The sequence below is a fragment of the Syngnathus leptorhynchus genome, chromosome 5 (assembly GCF_054491065.1).
Source record: "Syngnathus leptorhynchus isolate UIUO chromosome 5, UIUO_Slep, whole genome shotgun sequence".
Taxonomy (NCBI): Eukaryota; Metazoa; Chordata; class Actinopteri; order Syngnathiformes; family Syngnathidae; genus Syngnathus; species Syngnathus leptorhynchus.
In genome coordinates, this window is record NC_141199.1 from 8505267 (window position 1) to 8528566 (window position 23300).

Consider the following 23300-nt stretch of genomic DNA (forward strand, 5'->3'; position numbering starts at 1 on the left):
CTGCATTCACAAATCCAGTCATAAGTGATTCTGGTTCTCCTGTCTCACTCACATGTAGGATTCATAATCTCTGCAGCTCTGAGGTCTTCAGTCAGGCTCTTATTCCCAGACTATTAAATCGTTGACAGTTTGGTTAATCGCCCCGCGGTTGGACTTCAAGGGGAATTACAAAGAGGTCAGTAGATGCTTTCTCTGAGGCACGGAAAGAAAAAGGCCAGGTATATGTACTGTTCTTTGCTCCGTGATGTGCCTCAGTCTCAAAGAGGTCATTTCCCACCCCTTGTATGCACAAGGTTGAGTTAAAGACATTTTTATAGTTCAGTCGAAGGAATTCCAGGAGTAAGTAGCAAGCCCGGACGGCTCGTGTACAGCATGTCCAGTCTGCATGTGCTTATGTTCACGCGCACTCGGAGAGGAAGGTAGCAGAGCCTGCTCTAGGGCATCTCACCAAGACAGCATGATAGATGGCTTTGTTAAAGGGTCCCAGGGTGTCCCCTGAACTTGAAGCACTGTGTTTATCTTGAATAGGAGACGTACAGAGTGTTGGAGGGGGGGGGGTAGTGAGCAGGAGGAGAAAGGGAATGATATAGCTTTCAGAGGAAGGGAGCGAAAAGGAGGGGAGGAGGAGGCTGAGTTAGGGTCTGTATCTGGGCAGGCCAGGCTGGGGGTTGGGGAGGTTAAGGGGGGGGGGGTCCTGAGCAGGCATGGCTGTTGGAGGATAGGAAGAAGGGGGGTGGGGTATGTCTCCTCGTAGCTGTCCATTAACAGATGAACTTGGCAATGGTCCAGGCCTCAAAGGTCTTGGGAGACGGGCATACACACAATCACTTGCTCACACACACATGGATGCACACTTCCCTGGTACCTGCTGACTGTGGTTGGAATGCCACCAGAGTTCTTTTTTGTCCAGAGGCGAAAAAGGACATGTCTCTGGTTTACCTATGTCAGAACCAGTTCAGACCGGTTGGACAGCCAGCCAACAGTACGCAGACGGACAGGTCTGATGGTCGCCCGGCCCTGCTCGGTTTCTCTTCTCTTTATCCTCCTTAGCTTTTCTTGTCCTGTTCAGTTTTTTTTTCAAATTTAGAGGAGGAAATAAAGAAAGAACCTATAACCTGAGGGCCCAGGACAATGCAGAAGTGAAAAATGTGAGGGAGCGTGGGAAAAAAAAAGTGAGAGCGGAACAGACTGTCAAAATCAGGGTTGGAATAAGACGGAAAAGGGTTTCGTTATTTGGTGTGCTCCTCTTGATGGGGCAACAACATCATCTCTGCTCTTGTGTACTGAAAACATTGCCGCAAACACGACGGGAGTTAACATTGTGTGTGGTCTAGTTTGGCGGATGATGGATTATGTTAAAGAATCCTTATTGAGGGAATAATGAATTGCAGTGTTAATAATATCTTTCCCTATTCCTCATTTATGTCTCCCACCATACAATATGGATGTAGCTCCACTCGTAATTACAACTCGCATGTGTCCCTTGAGTTTTGAGCGTGAGCTGTTTACCACTCCACTTCAAATGCTTGCAGCTCACACATAATGCAAACTTGACCTTTAGATGTCAAATTACAAAGATCTGACACGTCATGAAGGTTTGTTGAATTCAGTCAAGGCATCATAATTGTATTGCTTTGGTGTTTGAAATTTTACGTCAGTATTCAAGCCCAGCCTCTCCTTTGCTATAAATAGACTATTGTGGACAGAGTAAAATGAGTGATATGATATTGCACGTTGGAATATTTGTATTATTCACCACTCCAGTGGATTCAAATAACCCATATTTTCTAAATATTAGGAATATGTTTTTCTTCTCCAAGCTCAAAGAATAGACTATGTCTAATGAAGGAAAAAAAATATGCAATATTTCTGGCATAAAGATGCATATAAATGAGAATTGCAAAACCGTTTTGCATCAAGCAACCTTAACTGTCGATCTTTCAGATCAGTGGAAAGCACCGCTTAACATTCAGCATTCCTGACAGAATTGTAGTCTCTTGTCATTTTTATATTTGTTGAATCATACGCAGTCACATTCAAGTGCTATCCAAAGATCGCGGCATTTTAAATTTCATATGAAAGTGGTTGGCCCGGAAATGTTAACTCTTATCACACAATGATCTCATTGTGTGTCAAGATGTTTACCTGCCGTGTGTATCTAAATCGAATCAGCTGCTCATAGGAGCATTGTCGTGTTCGTAGCCCGCAAGCACCAATGCGAGACTCTAAAAGGCTGCTAGTGGGTGTCAAATGCCACCATTGACGGATGGATGGAGTTTTATGAATTCATCACATGCATGCTGTAGGGCAAACATTGATAATGAATGTTTGCATGGCTGTGTGCATGTGTTTATGAGTTCCCGTGGTAAAGCACGCAATCTCATTTGCATGTATTCACACACGCTCATGTTCATTTGTTATTTATAAAAAAAGATTCATCCCTTTATCTGCCGTCTTTTTTGCTTTTTTCCTTCAGATCTTGCCGTAGTTCTCCAAAAAATGATGCTCTCCAAAACTCTTGGTTTTCAATCCAAATACATTTCTCGCTTCTGTGTGCAGAGCATTTTTTTTTTTTTTAATAAGGCCTCGAGTAAATTTGCATATGTATATGTACAGATTGTATGAGAAGTGCTCGCACACTTAAAAGCAGTTGGGCGGGTGTGTGAAGGGGGGGGGGGGTGTCGTGAGGCCAACGTGTATATTGTTTATATGTGTGCGCACATTGATGGGGGGTTGTGTTGGCACTTTGAGACCCCCAGCCCCTCCCAGACAAAGCCGGCCACCACTCCCAGATGGTAGTCTGCTCTCTTCGGCCATGTGTCTGCTGTGTATGTGTGGGTGTGTTTATGGACAAGGACAGCTACAAAGACGGAGATAGGGAGACATTTGCAAGTGAGACTGTGCGGAAAAGTGACATGCTGATGCAGAGAGAATGTGTGTGTGTGTGTGTGTGTGTGTGTGTGTGCACACTTGAGGAGTTCAAGACTCGTCTGTACTTACAGATTGGTTTGCATATCGTGAGTAAAAGCCACCCAGTGCGGTTTGCTATGTCTTCTGTGTCTTGTTCCAGATGCATTAGAATACATAATGCAAGACAGAGGGACAAAGAAAGGGAAAAAGGGTAAGCAGCTAGAGAGCTGGACGAACTGACTGACAGACGAGAAAGAGAAGGGAGGGGCAGGAGGGGACATGGGAATACGGTTTGTTAGTTAGTTAACTAGATTGTACGCATGGGCAATTCTTTGTCTTAGTGCCGATGACCTAAAGATAGCCATGGACGTCTGGCTAATGGGGTCAGCATTAAAGAGTGGGCATCAGGATTATTCCTACTGCACATTCCGGGAAAAACATAGCAAATAAAGTGCGACGATGACTTATTGTGAAAATATGCCGATATTCTGGATCGTGGCTTTTTTTTTTTAAACAATGTGTGCAGCAATTGAATCATTTTGTTTTCTCTTGGAAGTGAGTGGTCAAAAGTCTCCATCTCAGAGGGTAAGGAAGATCCAATAAGGTTTAATACAAAACATGCCTTAAAGTCCCTTCCAAATCTTATTATTCCCCTACGGCTGTATGTTGAAACAGGCTTACAGCTTCGTTAAGAAGGGGCTATCTATTGGAACGAGTCCAGCTTCTCTGACCTTGATGTTTGTTTTCCATGTATCCACAGACATAAACACGGCTCGAGCATTCAGACCCAGCAAGCAAGGAAGTTATCCTCTCCCATGTCTAATTTCTCGTGCGTTGATAAATACTGCAAAGATCTTTCGGATTTGGGTTTGCATAAATATAAAGTCCTACAATCAATTCGATATATTTGAGTGTTTTTTTCCCCCCCTTCAGCTGGATTGCTTGTCCTCCCTCTTTTATATACCACTTATACTGGTTGTCTCTGTCAAAGCTCTTTTTCTTTTACCTCGTACTATTATCAAGAAAGAAGGCAGACTCTTCTATGACATCATTTTGCCCCATAGTTCAAAGTGCCATGATAACAGTTCACTCGTTCTACCTTTATTGAGGCAAGCCCTTTTGTGCCAATAAGCAGTCTGGCAGCAAGTATTCTTCATGCTGGACATGCCCTGTTCTCCCCAGGCTCTGGCACTGCTCTGGTCTGCCAAGTTGCAGGGCCAGATTGCCTGTAATAAGCCTGCCATTTCCCTCTCATCATCTGTCAGCACTTTGGATTCAACGGCATGGTCCAAAGAAGGCGACCGTTCTCCAATTAAAAAGGTTAATTTGTCCCCACATGTACCCCCCCCCCCCTTACCACCACCACCACCAACGCTTTGCAGTGTCTTCATTCAGCAGTCATTTGAAGCCCTGCAATGTGCTTTATTGAAAAGGAGTTCTCAATTTAGTCAATTTAATGTGGCCAAAGATAGAATCCGGTTCCAGTTATTGCACCTTTTGCTCCTGTAAATTGTTAATCCATGGCAGCAAACAAATGACATCACAAATTACTTGCCATGACTTCTTCCTTTTTTTTTTTCTATTTTGTTTTGGTGGTAAGCATATGTTTTTGGTACAATACCGCCACAATCTTTATCATGTGCCATTTGCCACAAGAAATATTTATTATTGAAATGACCAAAAGGCAATTCTCCCTTTGGTCACATTGCAATGCAAGGATTTTAGGTCAGGTAGTCCCATTTTAAACTAAAAAGAAAAAAAAAAATCATAGTTAGAGGTTGATGGAAAAGGGCCCTGTGAATTTCTTGCTCATCTCCCTTTTTTTGTTGAACTACTGCAGTGGCATCACAAGGCAAAATATCCCCTTCTTCATCCAGCCTGCCCCCCATCACCCCCACACATATATACTCACACATTTTATCTGAATAAAATGTATGTGGGCTCTTTGTGAAGCTAAAGCCCAGGAAGGAAGCTTCCCCTAATCGCTGCCTGTGCTGCTGCCTTCCGTCTGTTGCCACTGCTGACATAACTCCCACTCTGTCTCAGGCTAGCGGAGCCAGCAAAATTGTATTCATATTTATTTGAAGGTATCTCAGCCTTTACATGAAGGATATTGAGAGGGCAGTTGCTTGTGAAGGTGAATCCAGGGATATTTTTTTGAGGAACCTTTTTATTGTTATTTCATGCTTTCGAGTCCTTTTATTTGTTAGTTCAATTTAAAAAAGTCATTCTTTTGAGAGGGGTCGAGCATCATCCAAGGAAGAACCTTAGGGACAAAATGCTTGAATCTTAATAACTAACCTGTGAAGCGGGGGAACTCTAATGGGTTTACTATTAGGTTCTCATCCAAGTTAGGATTGTTCAGCCTTGGTATGTGGTTGCTCGCCACTAAGTGTCATTTTAATTATAGTTCTTACAATTTGCATTCAATCATAATTCAGGTATAATAAGTGATTATATGATTAAGGGGAAACTGTTTTTTTTATATTGATGGAACGTCTTGATGCAACAGAGCCAAAACATAATGCAAACCTTTTTTATGGTCCAAAATGTGAAGTCGAACCACTTCTCCGCAAAGCATTTTGCTGTTAAGTGTGAAATCGGAATTGATTCAATAATCGCAATGAATAGTATTGATGAAAGATATCTAGTCACAAACCCAACTTGTCCGGGTATAATTGAATGTAGTTCAGTTTGAGGGAGGTGAAGAGAGGACACATTTAAATTGGTGTGAGGTTTGTAGTTTCTTGTCTGCATTGTATGGAAAAATATTACAATCAGGCTTCGGACATAAAATGTTTTCACATTAATAAATCAACAGTAGCAGATGCGTCATCGTCTGGTGTGCTCTACAATGGCATACTAAATGAAAATGGGGGTCAGTCTTGGTTGTTTTGGTGATTAACATAATCTAATGACTTGGAAAGATGAACAGGAGGTGGAGATAAAGGGGGAGAAAAGGAGGCAAGAAGTGAGACGTTGTCTATTAAGGCCTTGCCCGTGGACAGGGTGAAAGGGCCAGTTTCCCATGCACGAGCTGCACAGACAAGCCCTCTCTGGTTACACAAAATGTCTGCCCGCATGGCCACGCCGAGGGATATTAGCGTTATTTTTGCCTTAGTTATCTGAGAGCATTGTGCTTTTAGGCACCCTTGTTTGAGTGGCTGGCAGACACTTGAGTTTCTGCAGCAGATTAAAGGACATTTTAGCAGCTTTTTCTTGGGGCCAGGCCATAAAAGCACACAAAGGGAGCAGCTGCCACTAATGTAATCTACAATAGGCTGCTGCAATGTAAAGCTGTCCAGTACTCTTTTGTTTTGCTTTCTTTTTTTTTACGCCATTCTTGACACCCTCCAACACTCATTTATCTACAAATATGATTTTTTTTTTCAATGCTGAAAAGGTGATGAAAACAATAATAAATGAGCAAACATGTATTTGAATGTTTTTCAACATATATCGCTGCAGCAGTGTCAAAGATCCAAATCACCTTTAAAATGTTTCTGTGTGTCTTCACAGTGTCACCCAGACATGTATAGAAGGAGCATATAGAATCTTGTGACCTTGCCCTGCTCAGTACATTTCTCGGAACGCAACTTAAGCTGTCCACTGGAGTGGACGTATCGGTGACCCTTGTGCCAGTCAAGGGTTGTCAACTTCTTTCAGAATGCATCTCCAGAACCTGAGTTCACGTTGCAAGCTCATAGCTGTCAAATCTGTCATTGGAAAATGGTGAGGGGGGAAAAAAGGGGAGGGATATATAAAGATGAGCAATATTCATTTGGTCCTACTTTATGAACTACTTCTTTTTTATCTGAAAATCAACAAAAATAATACAGTAGCACCTTCAGTCCGTTCAATGACCGTTGCACTGGTTGTCATTGATCGATGATATTTAAATAATTTGCCAGAGTCTGTGCAGGCAACATTTGAAATGAATTTAACAGTTGTTTAACAGTTGTCTGTGATGGTTATGTTATAAAAAGCAAAACTCTACACTTTTTTCTACATTTTACTGACAAATGAGGACGGATAATAAACACAGGTTGAATAACGCACCTCACACAAAGTTTAAGCCTTAAATCAACCACAATGTATACTGCAAAAAAAATGATTCTAATTCTGATGTAACTATTATTAATGTGGAACATTTTACGTTTTTACTTCGAATAACAGACAACTAGTCCAAATGTGGCTCTTTATCTTTCTTTATTTTCACTCATCACTCTTGTCAAATAGAATTGGATCAGTCCTTCACATGTTTACTTGCGATCACCTCCAAGTGTGAGTCCACTTCACAGGAACTTCCAGTCTAAGTTCTTTTTTTTTCTTCCACCATTGTACTGTCAGAGCAAAACTTAAAATAAGTCAAAGTAGAAAACCACGCACGAACACACGCACACACACACGCAGTTAATCCTTTTGTGCTGGCTGAAATCAGCTTGACTGTGCTTTTTGTCAGCTTCTTTATTGAAGATAAGAAAAGCTGCAACAGACATCAGGTCCTAGACAACTCAACGCAGGTCTAGCGAGTTGCACTCATGTGATATGAAAAAAGTTCAAACTTCAAACAATTTCTTTGAGGGGGCCATATTATTCACCAAAAAGCTGGTCCACTCTACCAGATTGTATTTTATTTAAGACATTTCTACTACCTTAAAACAACACGGTTCTGTTCATGTCTTTCATTGGCCAGCAACAATATTATAATTGGTTGCAGTTTCAAGCACACGAGCCTTTACATTGAGAACCAGACATTTCCGACTGTAAATTAAGTTTTATAGCACATCAGAGAAGCAACGGCATAAACATCTGGCCCATAAATCTCAGGTGCTGTTGAAGCAGAATGTAGCTTGAGTTGAGACACTAGCCTCATACTCATCCCCTTATTAGCCATTCATCCAAATTTCTACACACACCTATTAATTTAAGAATACGGTTCGTTAGGTGTAACATGGATCTACTTGTCAGCCTTGACAAAATCCGTCCGCTTTATCCGAGTCCCTTAGAGTGTAGGCAATAGAAATAGTGCTGAGTGCAAATACGTATACGTCATATTACACATTGGCTGCACTTACTGTATATATATATGCGTCTGTGACGTGTCACTGCTTGTTGAGGAATGTTGAGTTCATTGACCCGCTCTGTACAGAAACGATGGATTCTAGTTGGACGAGCAAGCCAGAGAGCCAGCTAGCAAGCCAATCCATCTGCACATGCGTGTGTCCTCACTTGCAGCTGGCTGTGAATAAATCCTTCTGTCACCATAAGCACACAAGCCTTCTGCGCATATCCTATTCACCGTTTCCAAGGTCAAAAGAATTGTCTCTGACATGTCTTAAGATAGGGAACAAATATGTCGTGCAGATGATTCCAATCCACAAGGGAATGTTTCTACCTGTTGCAAACTGCTCCTCTAATAATTTGGTATTTTTACTTAATTTCCCTCCCTCATGGTTCCGTGGTGCAGCACATATGTATGCATGCAGCAAACATACTCCCACGCCAACACCACATATGTGAGTTTAAACCTGATGACCCAATAGAAATAGCATGTGCCCCCCTTGTACAAGGCCCCCCCACCCGCACCCCGAGCCACAAATACACACTCGTACACAGACACACACTTTGCCACTCCCTTCTCTCCTCCCGTCTCCGTCCTCTTCCCCCCTGGGCGAAGTTGCTATACCTCCTTATAAACATAGCGATCTATAGGAGGCCAAGACCAAGACAGGTTCTTGGCATGAATGTAAAGGTAGTACTCCAGCCTGGTTTGAGATCTTAAAGTCCATAGCCCTGTTAAAAGCCTGATTTATGCTTTACAGCTGGGTACAAAGGAACTTACAGCTTGGATAACTAATTAATATCATGCTTGCTGCTGCTTAGACTTCTACGCGTGTTCCTGACGTATCTCTAGGTAGGAAAAGCGGAAGCGTCCACATGCTGTACTTTTAACAGCGTGTCAATGGTGCGGATGCACGTCGAGTGTAACTAAACAAGCACAGGTAGTCTTGTCATTCGGCACCACAGACAGAATCGTAGCCTTCTTTTAAGAATGCTTTTAAGGACGGCCAGTGAGGTAATTACGCTCACAAAGTATAGGCGCTGTTGTCCACCATTTTACATGCTTCCCGTAGATTGCCATAGCGGCTAATCATGCCACATGTCTTCAATTAGAGGCAAGGAATCTTGCACAGCGAGCTTCGAAGATGAAGAATTGTGTGGAGCGTGCCCTGCCACTGCCAAACATATGGCCCATCCATCTTATGGATAGTTATTGATGGTAAACATTGCTTGTAGGTAATCGCTGGCTCACTGAAGAATATTGCTTCCTATACCAAGTCATGCAAATGCAGATTATTCTGTTAATATTTCCTGTGGAGATTTGTTTTAAAGAATGTTAAAGGCATGATATCAAGCCTACTGAATTTCTCTTACAACAAATCTGTGAACTCCGGTAGACAACGGAACCTTTCGATACGTGACCACCACCTCATTCTGTCAATGTCCCTTCCTGTGTTCAACAGAATGTCTTTAAGGAGCTGAACAGGAGGCCATTTTGCAATTTTAATCAGGATTTGAAATGTAACTGGGTTAGGAAGTGGCACAACAATGCTTTCTCCTCAATTAATTAATAATAAGAGGGGACTGGTTGAGTGGTGGTTGGTAATTGGTTGAGGGCATTTAGGTCTCTTTGCGTCACTGTTACGGGTTTGTTAAATGTCATTTCTGATGCAGCTTACTGAACTGCTCAAGAAGGCTGTGTCACCTACGGTCCAGTCCAGTCTTGGGTGTTGCATTTACATTTACTCTTGCAAGGGGAATCCATTTGGGAGCCATGTCTGACCCTGAGTTGCCGTTTGATCGTAACGGTTAAATACAAGGCCACGTTGCCTTGTCCTTCTTTAACCACTCAACTTCCGTGTGCACAGTCACACACAGCAGATGGGACGCGTGTTAAAGCCTCAGTCGCCACAGCTTTGGGCCACGGGACACGGGTACACACTAGACCTCTTGTTTTAAACTTCCATGTCCTACCACAATGCCTTAAGGCTGGCCTGCATAATGAGCTGCAATGGTTGGCCCAAGCTCACATGCCCTGGCCAGTCACCCTGCGGTGGTTCGACAGGGTGAAAAATAACCACATGTTAAAGCAGCTCTTGTTGACTTGAATCGGAATGATAGCCCGTGTATGCCTTGAAGAACTTCTGGATCCACTTTGACCATGTTCAGGAAGAAACATATGCAGTTCATGTTACTGTTAACTATACATTGCTGAATTTTCTTTTCCTTGCATAGGTGATATTTAGAAGCAATCTGAGTCATTTTGTATTTTTATTGTGTATTATTACTGGTAACTGTATTGAAAGCTTTATTCTGAGAGCCAATAAAACAACTTCAGCACGAGGAAATCTGAGAAGTACTGTGATTCCTCAATTGACACGTGCCCCGGCCCCCAGCTAATGGGGTTTTTCAAAATGCAAGTCATTGCTCGAATAATTCATTTATTTATTTATTTTTTGCTTTGACTTTCGAGATAAAACGTGAAAAGAAATGCTGGAGGGAAGCGGCAAACTTCCATAAAAGGGGCCAAAAGCAGTCTTGTTTGCCACCACCAGTTAAAGTGTGCAGTTCCACGAAACATCAAACAAAAAAGAATTTCATGTGTACGTATTTAAAACAGCCACATTACTTTGCCTAACTTTGGCTTTGCCTTACATGTTATAGGCAGCAACAAAAATAGCCACGGAATGAATTAATTATGACCAAATTAAGACAAGTTTAATTCTATGTGTAAGGGCCAGAATGAATGAATATATGTGTATGTATATATATGTATGGTCAAATAATTTTTGCATTGGCTCTTAACCTAACCACCTTGCCTGAACCGTTGTCATTGTTTTCAGAATTCACAACTGAAGAACTTGACCATTTTGGCCTTGTTGATACAACATGCTCGCTTGAGCTCGTCATATTCTCTTAGAATGGGGTGCTTTTATTACTCTGTCTATCTTCTCACATGTCAGTGAAGACAGAAGAGAGCTAAAGCCGGGAGGTCAGATCCAGAGCCCTCGATACTCCCGTGAAGCTGAATCGCGTACCGGCAAATGGTATGCAGGCTCATAACGTGTGCTACTCATACAATAGCCAGAGACGAAACAGTTTTGACAGTGTCGAATGCCCTGCCCCGGAGGCCTTATCATCCTCTGCTGCTTGCTTTCCTCCCTCTTCTGTTTCCAACCCCCTGATGCTATCTGTCTAGAGATTTATGCAGAAATGTGCAGCTCGCCGACCTCCTGGTCCCCTTCCATCCTTTCTGCGGGGAAGCCAGCTTGTCATAAGCTACGCTATGCAGAGATAGCGAATCTTCTGCTGTTGGCCTAATGTCTTATACGGAGACTATCTTGGCTTTGTTCTCCGATCTTGGATCTCGTTTGTAAGAAAAAGGCAGCATTCTATAATCTGAATGCTGCTTTAAAAAGAAAAGAAAAAATCATGTGTGACTTTCTTTCTAAGGTTTGTGTTAGTGTATTTTAATGGGCTTTGCTTCGGTTAATATGCACTATTTCAAATACATCTTTATCTGACGAAACATTTCACATATTCCCTCTGATGTTCTCCGACACTGCTTGCCCATCTGGGATGTTACCCGAGTCCAAAAATACTCTTGCTTGATTAAGTCTACGATGTACCTGCTTACACTGACAATTGGCAGTTTCTTTGAATCTTTTTTTATTTAATGCCGACTCCAGTGAGGGTTGTCTCATCTGACAGCGGTTTGATCCTGTGAAGCGCATCCCGACTCAATAAATAATCTCTGCAGATGCTCGCATAAGTGACGGTCCATTTAATTAGACGAGTTAATCTTTGAGGCCCAGAGGCCTTTTTTAGTGTACCATTAGAGCAACGATGAGAAACAACAACGTCCAGCCTCCCACTGTTGTTGGTAAGCAGAGAACAAATAATGAGGCACGGCTGGCCCAGATTATTACAAGGTCTATCGGACCGAGTGGCACCCGAACGCAATGCTTCCCAGCTGAGCTCAGGTTGAATGGATGGATAGACGGAAAAGGGTTTAGCGATGGATGGCTGAAGGAATGAATATGGTCAGTTCAAACATGGTTCAATGGCCCAAAAAGATGAGACAGTAAGCAGTCAGTGGTACTTGTTTTAAAACTATTGTGGCGTATGTATCAAAAGTACACATTTTCTTATTTAATCACCTTGAATTTGCACTTTGTTTACACCTTTGGATATGCGATAGATAGAAAACATCACTTACTTCTGGGGTGTCAAACTTATTTTTATCGTGGGCCGCATCGTAGTTATTGTTTCTTTCGCAGGGCCATTGTGACTGTCGGTGTCTTCTATATACAGTGTAGGCTACGCAATTAACTGAAGAATAACTAGTTTTGGAATCAGAGACGGGTAAAAACCGATCAAATATTTGAAAATGATGAATGGTAGTAAATATTGGAGATAATTAAATCATTTTAGTATTGACATATGAACAAGACAATTTGTCTTTGCAGGCTACATTAAATGATGTGGTGGGCCATATTTGCTCCCCGTGCCTTGTGTTTGACACCTATGGCAGTTGGTCAAGTTTAAACTTCTCAAAATACTTGAGAATTCTCCACCGGTGTGTACAAAATCAAATGCAAAAGAGAAAGACAAGGGGACAGGTGAAGGACTGTGGTAATCGATTGGATAAAACTCCGCAGCTAGCAAATTACATGGACTATATAGCTTATCCTGGTCCTGTGCCCTTCATAACCACCATGCAGGTTGATCTGCATTGCTTCTCGTGTTCGTCCATACCGGTACGACTTTTCTTTTTCATTTCCTCCAATATGCCATCTTGGTTCTCCCTCTTTCTACTGTTATGTGTGTGGCGCTTGTGGTGGTTTGCGGTCAGTTTCTGTCTAGTGTGTGTGACTCTTAACAACATCCAGTATTGCAGGCCACTTCAGACTCGTAAAAGACTTGGATTCGGGCCTGTGGTCGGCTGGCTGGCTTTCTATTTAGTAAACAGCATTCCCTGTATCCGGCTTTGTCTTAGAAACAAGTGTTGGTCAAACAAACCTTTTGTCTGTGGCCATTGGCTCAGCACGCCGCACCGACTTTGGCCCGTGACAAAGAAGTGTGTGTGTGTGTGTGTGTGTGTGTGTGTGTGTGTGTGTGTGTGTGTGTGTGTGTGTAGTTGTAGGACAGAGAAATACAGGCACAGTCTGTTGGAGGGGAAAGATAAGTAACAAGGCCACTCTGCAGAGCTCTTAGATGTTTTCCTCCTCAAATGAATCCTCGATAGAAAAAAATAAAGCCAAGTTTGTAGAGACAGAGCTTCTCTCACAACCATGAATAAATGTAGTTGATTCGTCAACAACCTTCCACTTGTTTGGCTAAGTCATGTGAAAGTCATGTCAATTAAAAAAAAAATCACTGAAAAAAAGTTTTAATAGCATCCTCCTCCTCTTTGTCTACATACCCCCGTGTTGGTTCACCCTTCACCTCTGTCCAATCCCTGCCTGTGAATACACTAATGACATAAACGGAGTAGTAATCACATTAACAAGCATAAGAGCTGAGGTGCTCTTAAGAGGCACTGTATTGACAGCCTTCAGTCTTCCCAAGGCACAAACTCCAACACCTATAAACACTTTTGAATATTGGCAAAGACCTGCTATTAGCATAATCACTTTAGAGGTGTGCAAGTGCTCCCAAGCTCAGGCGACTAATAACTTGGAAATGGCGATGACATGTGATGTCCCCATCATCTCCTCTGCTGGTGCCTTCCTTCTCCATTTGGAAGACCTGCACGGTAATCCTGTTAGCTCTTTCCTCCATTAGCTAAATGACCAATATCACTGAGAGCTATGTGGCCTTACCAGGACAAGCAGACTCCACTGCAAGGTGTGCTGAAGGACAAAACAAGACGTGGAGGTCAAAGCAAGTCAAAACTTTTTGGTACTTGGCTATCAAGTTAGATGACTTGGAAGAAAAAGCTAAACTTGTGTACTTTTTTTTATTGGTTACGCCTTAATATTTGTTGTGTCCATCGTTTGTATGAATCCGTGTTTTAGGGCACAATAAGAGGACAACACAATTGTGACAATTTATTGTTTTATTGTGTTTTTTTGTTTTTTTTTAATGTTACACCATCAAAATGATCCTGATTCACACAGAGCTGCAAAATACTTGACTTTTTTTTTTTAATTTGCATGCCATTCCACTCCCAACTGCTTATCCTCCTCCTTGTTTTTGCCGCGAAAGCAAAACCACACTGAAGCAGCACAGACTCACCTTAATGTGATGTGCTCACTCATGTCGTTTTAGAAAAATATCTATAAAAGACACCTTAAAGTCTCCGGAATGGACTAGTGAGAAAAACACACGACATTTTGGTGGTGATCCAGTCATGTTTTAATTAATTTGCGACTATGCCGGTGGCTATTATTGCCAGCTCGACGACACAGGTGTCAAACTTTGACATTTTGCACTGTACTGAGTGCTCTCTTGTAGTGTTTAAAATAAAATGGAGTACAGAAATAAATCAGTGGCATTGCTCTTGTGTTAGACTAAAACTTGTGGTTTGGTGACCCATCTTCAACGTAGTTAGAAATGTGCACGCTCAACACAGTTTGTTGAAGAGTGCTGTGAATGTGATACAAGCAGCCACAAGTGACCCCATCTGTTTATAAGATGCAATTATTTCCTGTGTTGCACATTTTAGAAGGCATTATTAAGGACAAGCACATTTTGTAGACTTCTTTGTGCAATGTAATAAAATTCTAACTTTGCAGGACTTGACTTGATTCCCTCTGCTTTGACTGTTCTATCTGCCCTCTAACCCGTAGCTTTCTTCATGCTATTCCCTCTGTCTTCCATATCCACCATCTTTCTCGATCCACTTTTAACTTGGGCTTCTTTGCCATTACAAGACCCCTTTCTCAGCCCCTGCCATGAAATGGTAGCTACAGGGTTGTCAGTGTGGCTTCTCCTTTCGGCTGATCCGATTTCAAAGGGACTAAGAGATCCAGCATTAGGCCAAGCTCTTCTAACTCACCACATACTGGAAGGGGAGAGCCAGACAGAGAGAATGAGTACTTCTTTATTCCATTAGAGGACAGATGTGTTTATAAGATCATTCTTGCCTCACACATCTCGCTACTTTCCTATGGTATAAAAAGCCCTTCGAGGCCATCAAACGGCATGTCAGAAGAATGTTTCTCCTTTTCAAAAACTGTCCTTCTGTCTTTTTGAGGACAGCTATTATAGGGGAAAAAAGTGGGCTTATTAAGATATCCGCTGTCATGCAGCTGGGCCTGCTTTGGTTTAGATTTTTTTTTTTTCATGGCCATCAGTGTGTCCACTGCCTTGCTAGACTAACAATTATTTTGTTGCTTGTGGCATGAACACTGACTAATTCCAGGGATGGTTTTGTGATTGCCCAAGACATGCAGCTTTTGTCACACAGGAAAATGTATTCACCAGCGACATGGAAGTACTGTGTTGTGTCCTTCAGAAACGTGTCATTAGGAATGTCCCCTTCACGCCACACTTCTCTCCTTGCTCTCATCCGCCTTCCTTGCTTTCCTTCTTTTACTTCCCAAATCCTGCAGTGCTTTCCTTTCTCTGTCAATTGCAAAGTGTCTCAGAGGAGCCACCTCCCAAGTCTCCCACCCCTCCGTGCTCCCTGCGATATGTCTTTTGTCATTTGCAATAACAGAAAAAAATATCTGTTTTCCTCCTCATGCATATACGCCATCTGTTCACACACAGGGCGAAGATACGTATAATATATACAGGCTGCTAATCAAATCAAAGTGAACAGTAGACGTCAGGTTATTGCAGCCATAAACCATAAAACTCCACACTGTCTCGGGAAACGTATCTATAGCCAAAGTCAATGTTATGAGAAAATTTTATTTTTGCTCGTGACAGAGGGAGAGAAATCATGTACGGACAAATGGCTGAAAAATTCCATAGTGGGTCAAAGCGCCTTGCAGGTGGCAACAATTAACTGTAATTTTTTCAGATTGTAATGATCCATAATTTACCCGTATACCCCCTTCCAACTCCTTTCAGAAGAAAAAGGTTTGCATGGCGGTTTGATTGGGTGCACATTTTATGCCATGTTCTGGTCTTTAAGTGAGATTGTTCGGAGGGGGCCACGACGGTTATGGACACACGAGATAGAAAGGAAGCATACAAAACACCATTCGGTTCCCATTATCGCTCATCCACAATATGCTTTTTTTCTCTCAGCGGCAGTCTCCTCTTACTGCCCCATCTTCACCTCTTTGTCTCGCTGCCACAGAGGGTTTAAAACATGCAAACCTGTCCACCATCTTAGGGATTGCTCATACGCGTAATCACACACTCGGGCAATCTTTCGTATGCCTCGTACCACTCTTTGGCCACCAGCGTGCAACAATCATTTTGTTTTTTATTTTGCAAATGATTTCAGAAGCTAGTCCCCCAATGAAAAAAAAAAACGCCCAGAGATGAAAGACGGTGCACATTTGCAAGTGGCGGATGCTTTTTATTTAGCATATCTCTCACTTCTGCTTTCCCCACCTTCTCCTATTCGATTCACCTGAGAGGATTTAAATAAATCCATACAGCATAAGATATAAAAGCAATGCATGAAATGCATTTTGATAAGTGCATCCCTAGTAACAATTTTCCATTTTGCTTATTGGGAGGATCCACTGCTATATTTTAATGACATGTGGCCTTGTATTTACGTTAATATTCAATCTTCAATAGCATTGTGTGCACTTACTCAGTAAAAAAAAAAAGCCTAGAGGTTGGGTAAGTGTGCTTTGCAACATTGGGAATCCATTGTCAGGTTAACCTCAAGTCTGTGGACAAGGACTCGTTGCAGAAAATATTGTATTTGTATTTGCAGCTTTAGAATTCTTGCTTGTCTATTATTCTATTGTATGGTGTAGTATTCAGTATTTATAAAATGTATAGCATTTCAAATGTTCATAGAATCATTGATTTTCATCCTACATTTAAGTCGTGGCAAAGTAGGCTCAAAAGATTCTTGGGTCTAATAGAAAAGGTATATTTAGTTACATAAAGTAATACGAATTCTAGAATTATACGTCAAACAATGTTAAATATGCTACTAACTGCATTTCCATTACAAATCGCAGAATACTTCATATATCAATTTCAACCAATTCATTTTTTCCTGAATCCAGCTTCTTTATCTTGTCCAAATATCATCCTATTGGTTTATTCTTCTGTTTTTTGTTAGTCTCGCTGACCGCCAGTATAGTATTGTCTCGTGTGGTATTGAACAAACGTTGTGTTTCTAGACCCTCTTCCCATGTAAAGTGCCTTGTAATGACTTGTGTTGTGTCTATTATTGCGTGACATAAATGATATTAAATTGATTTTGATACTCATAATGTATTGCATTTTGAACGTTCGGTTTGGGCAACTCATTTGCGTCTTTAAGAACAATAGATGCATTTCTAAATGTATCGTGCTTAAACAAATATTTGTAATAATTTTAACATTGAGTATAATTTAAATTAGCTGTTATTATTTCACTTCAAAGTCGCTGATGGCGTAGGGGTACACACGGCTGACTGGTGTGCTGGCAGTGTGGGATCGATTACCACTCAGTGGCAGTGTGCATGTGAGTGCGATTTGTTATTTGTCTCTATACGATGTGCCCTGCGACTGGCTGGCGGGTGTAGTCTGCCTTTCGCCCGATGTCGGCTGGGATAGGCTCCACCGACCCTGAACAAGATAGGCAGTGTTGATAATGGATGGGTGGATGGATATTTTACCTAACTTGGGTGAAGCAGTTTGGGTTCAGTTCCCACTCAGTCTTAGTATGAATGTGAATGTGAATGGTTGTCTGTCTCTATACATCCCCTGGGAGTGAGTGGCAACCAGTCCAGGGTGTAATCCACCCGAAGTCACTTTAGTGGTATCGAACATGGATGGAATATTTTATAATGTAGGATTTGTCTGTTGTTGCTGCTCTGGCTGAGTTTAACAATGGATTTAACAGCATAAAATAGCCATTTGTGAGATAGCGCTTCTGTATTCATCCAATATTTAATGTACAAACCCTTCAAAGCATCCATATTTTCACATTCTCAATAAAAAAATTTTCTATTTATTTTGACAGATAAAGATGAGCCCAGCAGTTATACCTGCACCACATGCAAGCAACCCTTCACCAGTGCCTGGTTTCTTCTCCAGCATGCTCAGAACACCCACGGTTTCCGCATCTATCTGGAGAGTGAGCCAGGGAGTCCCCTCACCCCTCGTGTAGCTGCTGCTCCAGGGATGGGGGGTGACTGTGCCACGTCGCAGCCTCCCCTTCATGCCGTGCACCTGGCTGAAGGTAGTCCTTACAGCCTTCTGCGAATGCCAGGTTCTGGGTCCGGACGAGATTCAGTATCTACCCCTCGAGAGGGCCGTTATCCCCGGACCCCACCCCTGTTCAGCCCGCCTCCGCGTCATCACCTCAGTCCTGATGACCTGGCCCTGGCAACCCACCATCCCAGCGCCTTTGACAGGGTGATGAGACTTAATTCAATACCACTTGAACCTCCCCCAAACATGGACTTCTCCAGAAGGCTCCGTGAACTAGCAGGAAATGCCACGGGAGCCTCACCTCCTCTCTCCCCGAATCGGCCCAACCCTATGCAACGCATTCTTCAACCGTTCCAGCCAGGTTCAAAGCCTCCATTCTCTGCAACCCCACCTCTTTCCACCTCTCAGTCACCTTCTGGTTCGAGGTCTACCCCCAATGCCACATCCAACACAGTTCAACCAGGCACGCCATTAAAGGCAAAGTCTTGCGAGTTCTGTGGGAAGACTTTCAAGTTTCAGAGTAACCTTATTGTGCACAGACGTAGCCACACAGGGGAAAAGCCATTCAAGTGTCATCTGTGTAACCACGCATGCACCCAGGCAAGTAAGCTAAAACGACACATGAAGACACACTGTCAGAATAAGTCCTTGGCGCTTAACACCAAGTCAGAAGATGGCCTTTCAACGGCCAGTTCGCCTGAGCCTGGTACCAGCGAGCTGATGGGCAGTGCCACTGATGCCCTCAAGTCAGTGGTAGCCAAGTTTAAGAGTGAAAACAATGGTCTGATGGCTGAAAATGGAGAAGAGGAAGATGAGGAGGAGGAGGAAGAGGAGGAGGAGGAGGAAGAACAGGAAGAAGAGGAGGAGGAGGAGGAGGAGGAAGAAGAAGAGGGCGAAGAGGAGGAGATGGAAGGTAAGCCTGTGGTGAGAGACATCGAAGAGGACAGGAATGACTATCGCTTCAGCCTGAGGTTAGAAGGGGCCCGCCATCACCAGAACAGTGTGGCCCTGCACCCTCGGCGTCGGAGCTCCTCACAGGAGCCTCCTGATGATGACTCAGCGATGGAGTCAGACCGGGCCGATGACGTGACCACGACAACAATGAATGGTCTGGCGCCCTTATCCACTGACGGCCTATCCAGGAAGTTGTTGGGTGGAGGCATTAGCCCAGGCTCCCTGAGTCCTCTGTCCAAACGTATCAAGGTGGAAAAGGATCTAGACCCCCCTACACCCACTATCGCAAACTCAGAAAACGTCTATTCCCAGTGGCTAGCAGGCTATGCTGCCTCGCGACAACTCAAGGACCCCTTCATCAACTTCACTGGTGGAGATTCCAGACAATCGCCCTTTGCCTCCTCATCGGAGCACTCGTCCGAGAACGGCAGCTTACGCTTCTCGACGCCGCCGGGCGAGCTCGATGGAGAACGGGCCGCTTCGGGACGCAGCGGGACGGGCAGCGGGGCCAGCACACCCCACGGCGGCAGCGGGAACGGCAGGCCGAGCTCCAAGGACGGCCGCCGGAGCGACACCTGTGAGTTTTGCGGGAAGATTTTCAAGAACTGCAGCAACTTGACTGTGCACCGACGCAGTCACACTGGAGAGCGACCCTACAAGTGTGAGCTGTGCAGCTACGCCTGCGCCCAGAGCTCCAAGCTCACACGCCACATGAAAACCCATGGACAAATGGGGAAAGACGTTTACAAATGTGAAATATGCCACATGCCTTTCACTGTCTACAGTACTCTAGAGAAACACATGAAGAAGTGGCACAGTGACCGTCCTTTAGCTAACAACATAAAGACTGAGTAGGCAAAGAACAGCATGCTTTCTTTGTCAGCTCCTTTGGCTAAATTTCAACCCTGGATATGTAGCCAACAGATGAACGGAATGGACTACAGGGTCAGACAGCAGTACACAGTACAGCCCTGTTATCGTTCCCAACCACTGGGGCAATACTCGTGTATGAAACAAAACATTTTGAGCCTTTCTATTGTGCAATAATTTACACGTTTTATATATATTTTTTTTCAAACTGGACAGCATGCTCGGTGTGTTCATGGCTACTCTAAAACTATCAGTGACTGGTGGGTTTGGTTGTACTCGTGTTGCTGTTGATCCTTTTGATTTAGCCAACATTTTTGAACCCTTGCTGCGGAAAGTACATACTCTTTAACATATCATGTACAGTTTGGTTTCCAAGCATAGTGGAACAGTGTCATATTATTCAAACTTCAAAACAAAGCAGGGTCACGTTTAAAACTGATTTTTGTTCATGATTTTTCCATGCAAAATAGACGTAAAATACCTATATGTACATAAATATATCTACAAGGATTGGGCTGCCTACGAAATGCTAGGCACTAGCACCATGACTTATTTCTTTTAACAAACAATGAAAATAATACTATGGTGTAAAATGACAACAAAGAGTGCCTTGGATATCTTACCTTCATTAGTTAATCCTCCTTTTGCTATAAGCTCGGCGTTTCAGATGTAGATGATGACAGGACATTTTGTGCACATATGGAATAAACAGGTCCTTGCATCAAGCACCTGAACAACCCTGCCGTGTTGTGACTGAGCAAAACATTAAGAAACCAGTTGAAACTAAATTGAAAAGATCCAAAAAAAAAAGATTGTGATTTTTTCTGGCCAATCATTTATCTGCCTGACTGTATATTTTCATTCTTCAGATTGTAATTCTGTTTACTGGCATGTTACATGCTCAAAAGGTTTGTGGAGGTTTTCGTTTTCTGGTACATGTGTATCATACTGAGAGGGTACTCTGTAGAGTTGTTTTAACCAACGTGAAGCTCTTAATTTTCCAGAGTGTTTATTTTCTTTGAAAATGAAACTTGGGTTGTTGTTTTTTTTTGGTGTGGTGTTTAACACAATTGTTTAGTGTCATCTGGGCAGTCTGTGTAGCCATCATTAACTTGAAGACCACAGAATCGGTTGTAGTCTTTTTCACATCAGGCAGGTTTTGATTTTGGTGATGGTGGCGATACTTGGTGTGGTTCGGGCTTACGGGAATGGAATGGGTATAACCAGATGTTTCTACAATTCAAAAATTCTATGCCCTCTTAATTATCTTGACAACATTTTTATAAAATCACATTGGTCAAACAACTAAAATTTGAATTATACATCCTCCTCCACACACATACACATAGTATTTGTTTTTCTTTTTAGTTAAATGTTGTGACTCATTTTAATTGTAGTATTTCCTCTCACCACCTTGCCATTTTTTTTTAAATGATTATAGCACTTGTCACTCTGCCTACAGTCTGTATCTGTCTCTCTAATCGGAGGTACAGTCGGTTGAGTATAAAATGAGGACCGGATTACATATTCCGGACTATTTACGTGCACTGTTCCGTTTCCCCAGTTTACAGGTGGATGGATGCTCTAGGGAAAAACATGGCTCTTGTGCTGATCAATGCAGTAACTGTGGTGTCATTTAAAAATAGACTAAAAAGAACTAAGCTAAATTGAATCTAAACAAAGTTGAACATGCTTTGCTAAATATGTCTTGACAGCGAAACCTAACTTTGGTTGAATTGGGTATCGATGCAAAAATGCTATTGAAATTTCCCATTAATATTAACCTTAAAATATACCCTTCAGTACAGAAAAAACTTAAAAAACATACTTTTTTTTTTTTTTTTTTTTTTTACAAAATAATTTGTATTGCCGATTTTTTTTTTTTTTTTTTAAGTACATGTAATTTTCTTACGGGAAGAGTTTATTTAAATGGTGTTTTTGATTTGTGTTGTTGATTCCCTTTCTTGTCTTGTTGACATTCAGGACTTGATCACTATGTATTGAATTGTATTGAACATGGCTTGTATCATTTTTTTTGCCTTTACTGTACACACATCTTCAGGTTGAACAAAATATTTCACGATGGGGGAAATATATGATAAATAAATATATAGAGAGAACTTAAACACATAGGAAGATGCACACTCATGTAAGTTCCTAAGTTCAAAATACATTTATGGTTGACTTTTTTGTATTTAGAATTGCATTTGAAATTAATGTTCACTTAGTGTAGGCACTTATAGTATTTATGTTGGAGCCTGTATTTTTAATGGTTTTGCCTGTACTCTTTAAAAGTTTCAATGTACCCTTTTTTTTCTGTAGTGAAAAAAAAATCCCAACAAGCTGCCACCGTATATTTTCTTAATTTGGCAGGATAATATAGTGTGAATAATTTGTATGCTTGAAAATAATGTTTTTCAAAACTAAAATGTTGTGGTGTTCTTCAAGGGTGAGAGGTCATATGATGACTTTTTCAGGCAGTCCTGCTGGACTTACCACAATGAGGTAAAAACAGGTGGTTGTACATATCCTTTTTTTCTATGTTTTTCTCCTGCCATTTTATATGCAGTAATACAAGCTATTGTTGGGTTTTATTGTTAGCCAACTTTTTACTGTCCTTAAGCATGTACCACCTGATAACATTCCAGCTGTTAATGAAACGTGTTTTTTTTTGTATATGCAATCAGTCCATCATAAATCTGAAAAGCAATTTTGGTTTCTTTTGCTGAATTGTGTTGTTATTTTGAATTCATTTCCTGTTGTATTTCACTTTGCCAAAACAACCACCATGCTTGATTTACATAGGGTACAAGTCATACCATATGCAAGTTATATTGTCAATATGAGAAAATGATGATTGAAAAAGAGGTTTGCTACATGTTGTAATAGCAGATGGTTCTGATGATGTACATCCATGTTTCAGCCAGTCTGTGTTCTGTACTCTTATCTGCTATCAAGTGAACTTGAAGTTGACATTGGTTGACATTATTTATTATGACTGTACACCCACATTCAGTATATGCTCTGCTGAGAACAGCGTCACGCAAAATGCGTCTGTTTATTCACCACCAGCCCTTTCCTTTGTGATGAATTCTGTTGGCTTGGTTTCTCTGTTTGATGACCAAAGGTCACAGATCAACATTTAAGAGTTCCCGTTCAGCATACAAATGTTATTATTTTTCAGTTATGGAAATGCCACTGTTTTCAGCTGTTGC

At 42.0% G+C, this 23300-nt stretch overlaps 1 protein-coding gene across 1 annotated transcript in view; it reads left to right on the top strand.

The window, feature by feature from the left end:
* The window catches only part of LOC147056701 (BCL11 transcription factor A-like), a 33386-nt gene extending 11250 nt beyond the window's left edge, over positions 1-22136 (top strand). The window contains exon 3 of the mRNA XM_085912310.1: positions 18071-22136. Within this exon, the coding sequence (XP_085768436.1) occupies positions 18071-20070 (2000 nt within the window). The 3' untranslated portion in view covers positions 20071-22136. The remainder of the gene's footprint in view (positions 1-18070) is intronic.
* The last annotated feature ends 1164 nt before the right edge of the window (positions 22137-23300 follow it).